At 43.2% G+C, this 11,779-nt stretch overlaps 2 protein-coding genes across 2 annotated transcripts in view; both read left to right on the forward strand.

The window, feature by feature from the left end:
* Positions 1 to 299: 299 nt before the first annotated feature.
* LOC146571835 (tryptase-like) lies at positions 300 to 6,596 on the forward strand. The gene is made up of 4 exons (XM_085278416.1): positions 300 to 317; positions 5,279 to 5,519; positions 6,076 to 6,221; positions 6,294 to 6,596. The coding sequence occupies exons 1-4, from the start codon at positions 300 to 302 to the stop codon at positions 6,594 to 6,596; spliced, it is 708 nt and encodes a 235-aa protein (XP_085134542.1).
* A 2,657-nt stretch (positions 6,597 to 9,253) lies between these two features.
* Positions 9,254 to 11,779, forward strand: part of slc43a1b (solute carrier family 43 member 1b) — a 35,171-nt gene continuing 32,645 nt past the window's right edge. Inside the window, exons 1-3 of the mRNA XM_085275801.1 lie at positions 9,254 to 9,392; positions 11,270 to 11,428; positions 11,643 to 11,779. The exon at positions 11,643 to 11,779 is cut by the window's right edge and continues 47 nt beyond it. Coding sequence (XP_085131927.1) covers positions 11,275 to 11,428; positions 11,643 to 11,779 — 291 coding nt within the window. The 5' untranslated portion in view covers positions 9,254 to 9,392; positions 11,270 to 11,274. The remainder of the gene's footprint in view (positions 9,393 to 11,269; positions 11,429 to 11,642) is intronic.

Genomic DNA, 11,779 nt, shown 5'->3' on the forward strand with positions numbered 1-11,779 from the left:
TGGTAGCCATCTACAAGCTTCTGGCAAGCTTCTGGTTGAATCTTTGACCACTCCTCTTGACAGAATTGGTGCAGTTCAGTTAAATTTGATAGCTTTCTGACATGGACTTGTTTCTTCAGCATTGTCCACATGTTTTCAATGGGGTTTAAGTCAGGACTTTTGGAAGGCCATTCTAAAACCTTTATTCTAGCCTGACTTAGCCATTCCTTTACCACTTTTGATGTCTGTTTGGGGTCATTGTCCTGTTGGAACACCCAACTGTGCCCAAGACCCAACCTTCGTGCTGATGATTTTAGTTTATGTTGAAGAATGTGAAGGTAATCCTCCTTCTTCATTGTCCCATTTACTCTCTGTAAAGCACCAGTTCCATTGGCAGCAAAACAGCCCCACAGCATAATACTCCCACCACCATGCTTGATTGTAGGCATGGTGTTCTTGGGGTTGAAGGCCTCACCTTTTCTCCTCCAAACATATTGCTGGGCATTGTGGCCAAAAAGCTCGATTTTTGTTTCGTCTGACCACAGAATTTTCCTCCAGAAGGTCTTATCTTTGTCCATGTGATCAGCAGCAAACTTCAGTCGAGCCTTAAGGTGCCGCTTTTGGAGCAAGGGCTTCCTTCTTGCACGGCAGCCTCTCAGTCCATTGAGATGCAAAACACGTTTGACTGTAGACAATGACACCTGTGTTTCAGCAGCTTCAAATTCTTGGCAGATCTGCTTTTTGGTGATTCTTGGTTGACTCTTCACCCTCCTGACCAATTTTTTCTCAGCAGCAGGTGATAGCTTGCGTTTTCTTCCTGATCTTGGCAGTGACGAAACAGTGTCATGCACTTTATACTTACAAACAATTGTTTACACTGTTGCTCTTGGGACATGCAGCTGCTTTGAAATGGCCCCAAGTGACTTTCCTGACTTGTTCAAGTTAATAATTCGCTTTTTCAGATCCATGCTGAGCTCCTTTGACTTTCCCATTGTAGCGTTTGTGGGCGTTTCTATCCAATGAGCCCTATTTAACTGGCCTAAGAGAAGTCACCAGCTGTAGTCACTCATAATCACTCACAAGAAGTTAAGAGGCCATGCTATGAAGCTCAGTTCACTGACAACTTTCTAAGTCACCAAAATTGCTAATTCATGTTGCTGTATGTATAATTTTGACCCAGCAAATGTGATCACTTTTTTCTGTTAACTCATAATAAAGTCATTAAAGAACCAAACTTCATGAACGTTTTTTGTGACAAAGAAGTATCTGTTCCAATCACTCTATCAGAGAAAAAAAATCAGAGTTTTAGAAATAACGGGACACTCGGTAGAGCCATTATATTCTATTCTTTACAAGTGTATGTAAACTTTTGGCCACAACTGTAGCTGCAGCTCTTAAGATCAAGAACAATACTTACTTGAAGCTGTATCACAATACTAACCAAAATCATTTACAATGTAATATTACGTATAGGTCATGCAAGTTTTATAAAGACATAAAATAGGTGAGCCAGATGGAAAAAAGAAGCCTCTAGGTCATCCTCTGACAAAACTATTCACAGTTTAAGGCTTCTAATTTTGGTAAAAAGAAAAACAAAATCAGCCTAAAATCGAAATTAGATTGCACTGTGTAGCAAAACTTTAACCACGCTTTTCCTAGCCACAGTTGCACTCTCTAGCTGAAGACTTTTGTCAAATGAAACTTTATAAGTCTTATCCTCTGCTGTGCTAAAGTTTAGAATGGCTAGCATTAGCTACATGTGGTAGTGCAAAGTATTTCCTTATCTGTATGAGCATCACATCATACACAAATCCACTACAGGTGACTAGCACAAATGCTTTGCTTTGGTAGAACTGTTATTTGTAAATGAAATGTTACTTACCTTGAAATGTCTTTTACAAAAGCTTGCACCATGCAACCCAACATGTGTGAATTTGCCCGGGCTAGTTAAGTCGGTAGGGGAGGGAATTTGAAATCAGAAGTTACAGTGGAAAAAAGTTATCTATTCAATTTCTTTAAGTAATTACAACTTGAATTTTATTTTGAACCCACTAACATTGGGATTTAATTTCAAATTACATATAAAATTAATTTAATGTAATTACCAACATTATTATTTCAACACAACCCAAAAAAATAAAGTTTGCAACTTAGAAGGTCTGTCTTAATCAATAAATTAGAATTTTTATGTTGCAGCCATGGATTTAATCAAGTGGAGGTAAAAGGCCTGATGAATTACTTTTTAGTGTCTGTCTCCTGAATCCAAACTGGAAGCTGGTTCCACAGAAGAGGGGCCTGAAAACTGAAGGCTCTGCCTCCCATTCTACTTTTAAATACTCTAGGAACAACAAGTAGGCCTGCAGAGCGAGAGCGAAGTGCTCTAATAGGGTGATATGGTACTACAAGGTCATTAAGATAAGATGGGGCCTGATTATTTAAGACCTTGTATGTGAGGAGCAGGATTTTGAATTCTGGATTTAACAGGAAGCCAATGAAGGGAAGCCAATACAGGAGAAATCTGCTCTCTCTTTCTAGTCCCTGTCAGGACTCTTGCTGCAGCATTTTGGATTAGCTGAAGGCTTTTCAGTGAGTTTTTTGGACATCCTGATAATAATGAATTACAGTCGTCCAGCCTGGAAGTAATAAATGCATGAACTAGTTTTTCAGCGTCACTCTGAGACAGGATATTCCTAAGTTTAGAGATGTTGCGCAAATGGAAGAACGCAGTCTTACATACAGTGGGGCAAAAAAGTATTTAGTCAGCCACCGATTGTGCAAGTTCCCCCACTTAAAATGATGACAGAGGTCAGTAATTTGCACCAGAGGTACACTTCAACTGTGAGAGACAGAATGTGAAAAAAAAATCCATGAATCCACATGGTAGGATTTGTAAAGAATTTATTCGTAAATCAGGGTGGAAAATAAGTATTTAGTCACCTCAAACATGGAAAATCTCTGGCTCTCACAGACCTGTAATGTCTTCTGTAAGAAGCTTTTCTGTCCCCCACTCGTTACCTGTATGAATGGCACCTGTTTGAACTCATCATCTGTATAAAAGACACCTGTCCACAGCCTCAAACAGTCAGACTCCAAACTCCGCCATGGCCAAGACCAAAGAGCTTTCGAAGGACACCAGGAAAAGTATTGTAGACCTGCACCAGACTGGGAAGAGTGAATCTACAATAGGCAAGCAGCTTGGTGTGAAAAAATCAACTGTGGGAGCAATCATCAGAAAATGGAAGACATACAAGACCACTGATAATCTCCCTCGATCTGGGGCTCCACGCAAGATCTCATCCCGTGGAGTCAAAATGATCATGAGAACGGTGAGCAAAGATCCCAGAACCACACGGGGGGACCTGGTGAATGACCTGCAGAGAGCTGGGACCAAAGTAACAAAGGTCACCATCAGTAACACACTACAACGGCAGGGAATCAAATCCCGCAGTGCCAGACGTGTTCCGCTGCTGAAGCCAGTGCATGTCCAGGCCCGTCTGAAGTTTGCCAGAGAGCACATGGATGATACAGCAGAGGATTGGGAGAATGTCATGTGGTCAGATGAAACCAAAGTAGAACTTTTTGGTATAAACTCAACTCGTCGTGTTTGGAGGAAGAAGAATACTGAGTTGCATCCCAAGAACACCATACCTACTGTGAAGCATGGGGGTGGAAACATCATGCTATGGGGCTGTTTTTCTGCCAAGGGGACAGGACGACTGATCCGTGTTAAGGACAGAATGAATGGGGCCATGTATCGTGAGATTTTGAGCCAAAACCTCCTTCCATCAGTGAGAACTTTGAAGATGAAACGAGGCTGGGTCTTCCAACATGACAATGATCCAAAACACACCGCCCGGGCAACAAAGGAGTGGCTCCGTAAGAAGCATTTGAAAGTCCTGGAGTGGCCTAGCCAGTCTCCAGACCTCAACCCCATAGAAAATCTGTGGCGGGAGTTGAAAGTCCGTGTTGCTCGGCGACAGCCCCAAAACATCACTGCTCTCGAGAAGATCTGCATGGAGGAATGGGCCAAAATACCAGCTACTGTGTGTGCAAACCTGGTAAAGACCTATAGTAAACGTTTGACCTCTGTTATTGCCAACAAAGGTTATGTTACAAAGTATTGAGTTGTATTTTTATTATTGACCAAATACTTATTTTCCACCCTGAGTTACGAATAAATTCTTTACAAATCCTATCATGTGGATTCATGGATTTTTTTTTTCACATTCTGTCTCTCACAGTTGAAGTGTACCTCTGGTGCAAATTACTGACCTCTGTCATCATTTTAAGTGGGGGAACTTGCACAATCGGTGGCTGACTAAATACTTTTTTGCCCCACTGTACATCTGGCTGAGGATCTTACGTGGTCAGTACACACAAACAAAACAGTGAAGAAGGCGCAGCAGCGCCTCTTCTTTCTCAGGAGACTGAAAAGATTCGGCATGAGCCCCCGCATCCTCAGGACCTTCTATCACTGTGCCATTGAGAGCATCCTCACTGGATGCATCACCACCTGGTATGGCAACAGCACCGCCTACAACCGCAAAGCTCTCCAGCGAGTAGTGCGGTGCTCTGAACGGATAATTGGAGGAGAGCTTCCCTCCCTCCAAGACATCTACAGGAAGCGGTGCCTGAGGAAAGCGGGGAGGATCATCAAGGACTCCAGTCACCCCAGCCATAAACTGTTCAGACTGCTTCCATCAGGAAGGAGGTTCTGCAGCATCCGGTCCCGTACCAGCAGACTGAGAGACAGCTTCTTCCACCAGGCCATCAGACTGCTGAACACGTCATAGACACCTCAGCTTCACTACTGGAACTTTAACATTATGCACTCCATACTGTACAGTAATGCCACTGTTTTGCACATGTCTCACTCTGTATATTTTTATATATTTTATTTTATTGTTTACTCTATTTAATTTGTAAAATATGTGTACACACACACACACACACACACACACACACGTAGAAAAATATTTAGTATACACATCCAGAAATGCATATACTATTATATATTGTACATATATTTATTAGTTTCAGATGTAGCCATTCTTGTATTTTGCTTGTTTACATTATTGTATTTTGCACAACTCTGTTGCTTGTGAAGCTCGCACACAAGAATTTCACTCACATGTGCTGTACCAATGTACCTGCACATGTGATGTGACAATAAAAGTGATTTGATTTGATTTGAACAGGCTTTAAAAAATGTGGTAAACAGGAAGTCGAACATTATATCGTTTCATGTTGATAACAATCAGAATAACTGTGTACTGTTTGTGTCTCATGATGATCTCAGCACCAAACTGAGTGGCCTGACTGTGAATCTGGGCCGTCAGCGTCTAAGACAGTGACACAGATCATCATCCATCCAAACTACAACTCTGATACCAATGACAACGACATCTGCCTCCTGCAGCTCTCCTCACCGGTGGCTTTCACCAACTACGTTTCTCCCGTCTGCCTGGCAGCTTCAAGCAGCACCTTCTACAGCGGTGTTAACAGCTGGGTCACCGGCTGGGCCGATATAGGGAGTGGAGGTCATAAAGACATCTGACTGTTTCAGAGAAATTTGACTATAATGCAGGAAACAAGTGTGCTGTCTCAGAAATATTTAGAGCAATAAAATGTTTCCATGAGGTTAAATCTGTCGAGAGTTCAAAACAAGAAAGAATCATTATGTGAATTAACCAGTCTGGAAGTGCTGAATCTGCACCGAGTCACAAAGATCCCTGGTTGAAAGAAAGTATACTTTCTGTGTAGCTGACACTGCCCCCAAGTGGTATTAGACAGTACTACATGTTGACGTCCATCTAATGTCTGTGTGAAGTTACGTTTATTTTTTTAGCACGTTTAAAACCAGCAGCTGTTGTGCTTCTTCTAAAACAATGAGGTGAAGTGAGGTCATTACACTACACAAGTTAACCAGGCGACTGTGTTCTGCAGGGAGCTATAAACCCAGCAGACAAACACATGTCTCCATCTTTGCACACATGACTGCACTTTACATTTGGTGGAGCCATCATTTTGCTTGAAGGTGCATTTAATCCCTCACATCATTTATTACAAACTGATATATTTATTTTACCCCTTCAGTGTCCCTTCCTTCTCTACAAAACCTCATGGAGGTGGAGGTTCCTGTTGTAGGAAACAGACAGTGTAACTGTGACTATGGAGTGGGAAACATCACTGACAACATGATCTGTGCCGGGCTACATACAGGAGGAAAGGACTCCTGTCAGGTGATCGCTGTTTCCTGTGTTTGGCACATTTTCACCTTCTACAGTTTCCTCTCCTCAGCTTTGCTCTCAAAGGAGGATTCAGGAGGTCCAACGGTGAGCAAGCAGAACGGTCGCTGGATTCAGGCGGGAATCGTCAGTTTTGGGGAAGGTTGTGCTGAGCCGAATTTTCCAGGAGTCTACACCAGAGTATCCCAGTACCAGACCTGGATCAACAGCCGGATTTCCTCCAACCAGCTGGGCTTCATGACGTTCACGTCCACTGGGACCAACAGTGACCTCAATGTCACCTGCCCGAATAGCAGCGAGGGTCGTCCTGCTCACTCCTTCATCTTTGTCTTCTTCCATCTCCTCAGCCTCGCCTTTTGTCTCTGCTGACCAGCAGGGGGCTCCTCTGGATGCAAACAGCAGTCAGATCACTTATTGCTTATTCACACACAGCCACTGTGTGCAAACTCAGCTGTAACTTTAGAGAGAGATAAAACAGGGTTTTTTTAATTCAACAAAGTGCCACAAACACCCTGACTGAAGGCTCACCTTTAACTGTGTTATGATTTGGATTCAACTTTATTGTCCTTACACATGTATAAACACAGGGTAACGAAATACAGTTTGCATCTAATCAGAAGTGCAAGAGCAGTAAGTGCAATAGGAGCAGATTATATACAGATAAGGGTAGCATAAAAGGTGGGAATAGCTGTGAACACATTACGTACAAATAAGTGAAGTATACAGATGTTTATGTTACTGTACAGAGAGCAAAGATACAGATATACACAGATGTTCTGTTTATACATATGCACAGATATACAGATGATCTGTATTGCTGTACAGATGGGCAGATATACAGGTGTACTATGAACAAATATACAGATGTGCTACATATATACAGATGTAGCAGTGTGAGGTAAACAGATCTACAGTAGTGGAAGCGTAGCGCTCTGAACAGACTATAATAGTGAACAGTGTACGCACTTTAACAGAGACCATACTATGTGTCACGGGATGGACTGGACAGGTTTAACCAGTGTTTTTAATCATCTTGCTTGGGTTGCTGTGTTTCATCATTTTTGATCTTTTGATAACATACAGTGTTTTTTATGGTTTTATTGCATGTTTGTATAGAGATTGACAGACCACGTGACTTTCGCACATTGCATGTTGGGTACTCGTGGCAAAACAATCAAAGCAATGCATCAAACGCAAGCATTTGCTGCACCGCAAAACGTTCATTCTCCGGTTCCAATACCTTCTTGCTTTTTCTTTGCCCCCCAAAAAAGGAGTGTACAAAACGAAGGAGAACAATGCCGGACCGTACAAAGACAGACTTGATGAAAAGTCAAAGAAAAGATACGAGGAAAAAATCAAAGGAGTGAAAGGGTCAGACCCTTACGAGCACACAGAGTGGACAAAACATGTGCTGCCCAACTTTCACCACGCTCATATTTATAATCATACGGTTCTTGGAGTGAGCGCATACACTCATGAAGTTTAGTAACTTCAGGTCACTGCAACAAGCCCAGGTACAGTTTACCGACGGATGGGTGCAGGACCTTGAAATGCACCGAACGAAAGACCATCGTACGAACAATGTGTTCATCCATCTCTCTGCATTCAATTATTAGTTATTATTAATCTCCGACTCTCTTCCACAGCCTGTCTTCGTCTGTCTTCCTCCCCTCATTCACAGCAGATGGCCCCGCCCCTCCCTGAGCCCGCTTCTCCCAGGGGTTTCTTCCTATTAAAAGGGAGTTTTTCCTTCCTACTTTCTCCAAGTACTAGCTGAAAGGGGGTCATGTGATTGTTGGGGATTCTCTGTAATATTGTAGGGTTTATGTCTTACAATAATAAGTGTTGTTACTCACTGGTAGATCCAGTTTGGTGTCAGACATGGAAGCATTGTTCCAGGAAACAAATATTTATGTGAATGTTTCCTGGAGTACAGCATCTATTACATAATGTTACCATTAGATTTAGATTTAGATTTAGATAGAACTTTATTAATCCCTCGGGTGGGTTCCTCTGGGAAATTCGATTTCCAAAAAAGCACAGCACCGACAGAAGTTACAGAGTTATACACACACACATATATAAATACAGAGACAATATAAATAAAATATACGAAGGGGATAAATAGAATAAATAGGAATAAAAATAAAAATACAAGTGAATTGCACATTTCAAGTATTGAGTCTATTGCACTGTTGACTATTTACAAAAGTATTGCACAAGGTATTGTACAGTGAGGTGAAGAGGCACTACAGCTTAGTTGTTCCCCCCTCCTTTGTCCTCCTGTTTCCCCTCCCTCTCCCCTCCAGAGAGGAGTTAAACAGTCTGATGGCGTGTGGGACAAAGGAGTTTTTAAGTCTGTTAGTTCTTGTCTTGGGGAGAAGCAACCTGTCACTGAACAGACTCTTCTGGTTGTTAATGGCCGTGTGCAGAGGATGCCCAGCATTGTTCATAATGTCCATCAGTTTCTTTAATGTCCTTTTCTCTGCCACTGTCACCAGAGTGTCCAGCATTACAGTGTTTCAAACAACCCCGCGCGCACACACACTCACTGTGTACTGTACCTCTGCACATGGCTGCAATGACAATAAAGCCACCTGACTTGGAGCAGGAAACATGTGGGCACTGTACTGAATACATAAGATGAAGGTGTGATGAATGCAAACGCCTCACATTAATCTTGGTTGACGACTTCTGTGGTTCCCTCACAGGTGTCAGATTTCAACAGTGTTATAGTTCACCACAAGGTGGGTCCAGTGAGTAAGCTGCCAGTACGCCCTGTACTGAGATCAGAGTGAAACTGTCAAATCTGAAGCCCTGATCGTTTTTAATGAGTAAGAATTTCACTGAAAGTGTAAAAATGCATCAGCTGATAGACAGCAGACTTTATCTGCCTTCATTCAGATCAAACCACAAATCATGGCCGAGCTGACCGAGCAAGCCCAAAAGTGTGTGCTGTGTTAAGGTCAGGGAGGAGGGTGGGTGAGACTTGAGCTCCATTTATAGAGAGAGAAAGAGTCCATGTGAGCTCACACATGTGCCACCACATACTGCCGGCACAGTGGGACGAACATCGTGAGAGTTTGAACGTTCTCCTGTCGGGAAGAGGAGGAGCAGAGCAGAAGTGTGAAACAGATCAACTGCAGGTGGAGAGCAGCTTGTAAAGTAAGTCATTCTAAGGTGTGTTTTCACCTCACGCTGCCACGTGCAGTGGAGGTCGTGCTTGATGAATGTGGACCACGTCTTTGTTTGTAACTATTAATATTGTTCAGTCGTTCCCACGTGTCCTCTCTGTGTCCGCATTTTAAAACTGCTGACAGTAAAGAGATTTTTGTTGGCCAATCAGAAAGGTCTTTGAAACATGAAAGCAGGCTAACAGCATTAAAAGAAACATAGTGATCAGAAACATCACATCGAGTGGAGACCACAGTGGACACAGCACCAAGTTACTCATTCATTTCCAAAAGCATGGCAGTTATTTAATGCTGGGCTCGTCTTACTGACCACTCAAGGTCCTTTAAGTACCACGCTAACCAGTGTACAAGCTAGAGTACTTCACAGGCACACTGGGACCATGCAAACCCCACGCAGACAGGCTGCCAGGAATCGTCTTCATGTGAGGAAACAATTCAAACAACGCACCACCGTTCTGCCACGTCACATCTAGTTAGCTTATTTTTGCTCTTTTCCAGTCACGCAGTCTAATTCTTGCACATTAAAGTAGCTCTGCAGGTCATCATCTGTCTGAAAAATGCTGTTTTAGCCCTTCGTCTCTTTTAAGGACCCCTTTCTTCTGATTGGCTGCCCCTCAAAAACATAAGGTTTGAACAGCAGTGTGCTAATATGACCACATCAGGGATATGCCCACACTGTGACTTCATAAAGATCTGATCTCTTATTTGCAGATGTTGACACATGGACAGACCTACATCATTACTGGCACTGTTGTCAGGGTTAACGTTAGTCCCAGGGTCAGTCTCTATGAAGTTAAAGTCAGCGTAATGCCCTCTAACGTGATGACACCCGATAGCTCCTACTGTGGGTCATATGAGGTCAAACTCCTCCTCCTTCCTACCCCCTCAATAATTCCTTTTGTGACAGCTCTAAGGTGAAGCTCCACCTGCTTTTTTAAAATAATAACATAAATATAGTGACCCTCAAACAGGAAAGGATCCTCGCACGTCCTCACTACCACGTGGAACTGACCACCACCAACAGCTCGCACACTGCAGAACTCCCAGTTTGTTTAGTGCTTGATGTTTCAGGCCCACGTGCTCGTCATCACCTGTCACAGGTCACAGGACCATGACCAACAGCAGGAATAACCAATGAAAACAACATCTTATGAAGCACAAACAGCTGAGAAAGCTACAAGTAATACACATCGCCTTGACATGAGGAAAAAAGACAAAAGGAAATAAGAGTAATTAAATGCAGTCACTGGTGGTGGTCACGTGACCTATATTTAAGCTAGCACTGTCCTGTGTTTCATTGGCTGATGAAGAGCACAAACTGCAGCTCTGCAGTGTGAAAGGAGTTTATTGTTTCCACACTGACGATGGTGCACAGGAGTCCAGATGGAGGCGGGACGACTTGTAACTAGTGACTGACTCATAATCAAGATTCCTCACGGTTTAAAAAGGTAACACGACAAGACTTCACCAAACAAAGGGCGATGTCGCGCCAAGTCGCGCTGGGTGTCTCACGTTCAGCTGTAATTCATGCAAAGCTACTCTTATAGCTTTGCATGAATCAAGTCCAACAAAGAGCATTGCAAGAACTCCACAAGTTTAGGTTCATGTATATGTAACAGATGTGTTCCTGCGTTGTGTCTGACACTGACAAAGAAACGTAAAACAAACAAAGACCTCCAAGTAAATAACTTGCCCACTTGTAATCTATTACATATAGACTCTGGGTTAATGACTTGTTTGGCCAGAGAAGTTGATTTAAGCAGTGATCTGAAAAAGTCCAGTGCTGTGTTTGGGGACACTGTGCAGGAGAGACAGGGAATCACACTCACGTCTTCCCTGTATCTCCAGCCGTCATGGCTCCCAGCTTGTCACAGGCATACAGGAGGAGGTGGTGGATGGCCATCACAGCCATCGTAGAGAACCTGCTGTTCTCTGCTGTGCTGCTGGGCTGGGCCTCGCTGCTCATCATGCTGAAGAAGGAAGGCTTCTATTCTCACCTTTGCCCTGGTAAGACCGCTGTAAAATGACGTCTGTTTCATTAAAAGAAACAATGCACTGCAGGAATCATCCACAAGCAGGCGCCTCTTTCACTTTAGCCTTGCAGTATTTAACCTTGCTAGAAATGAGGATATTGTGGCACGAGGTGCTTTCGGTAGCTGAAGCAGTTTCTCGGGGTCTTTATTTGGTCGTCCTGATTTGCTTCTTCTATGACCCGTCCCAGGAAACGAGACTGCGGACACGAATGCGACTTTCATGCAGGGCAACGATTGGAAGAGTTGTGTGGAACAAGAGGAGATACTGAATCTCGGCTTCACCATCGGATCCTTCCTCTTGAGCGCAGCCACATTACCCCTGGGG

This window comes from Mchenga conophoros, linkage group LG6 (assembly GCF_057382185.1).
Source record: "Mchenga conophoros isolate Kocher_MC1m ecotype Shallow Benthic linkage group LG6, M_conophoros_male_GT1.1, whole genome shotgun sequence".
NCBI lineage: Eukaryota > Metazoa > Chordata > Actinopteri > Cichliformes > Cichlidae > Mchenga > Mchenga conophoros.

Excerpts from the sequence above, each read along its gene's own strand:
- LOC146571835 (XM_085278416.1), top strand. Across the intron at positions 5,520-6,075 it reads GGCCGATATAGGGAGTGGAG|TGTCCCTTCCTTCTCTACAA; the intron begins GTCATAAAGACA and ends TTACCCCTTCAG. Across the intron at positions 6,222-6,293 it reads GAGGAAAGGACTCCTGTCAG|GAGGATTCAGGAGGTCCAAC; the intron begins GTGATCGCTGTT and ends TTGCTCTCAAAG.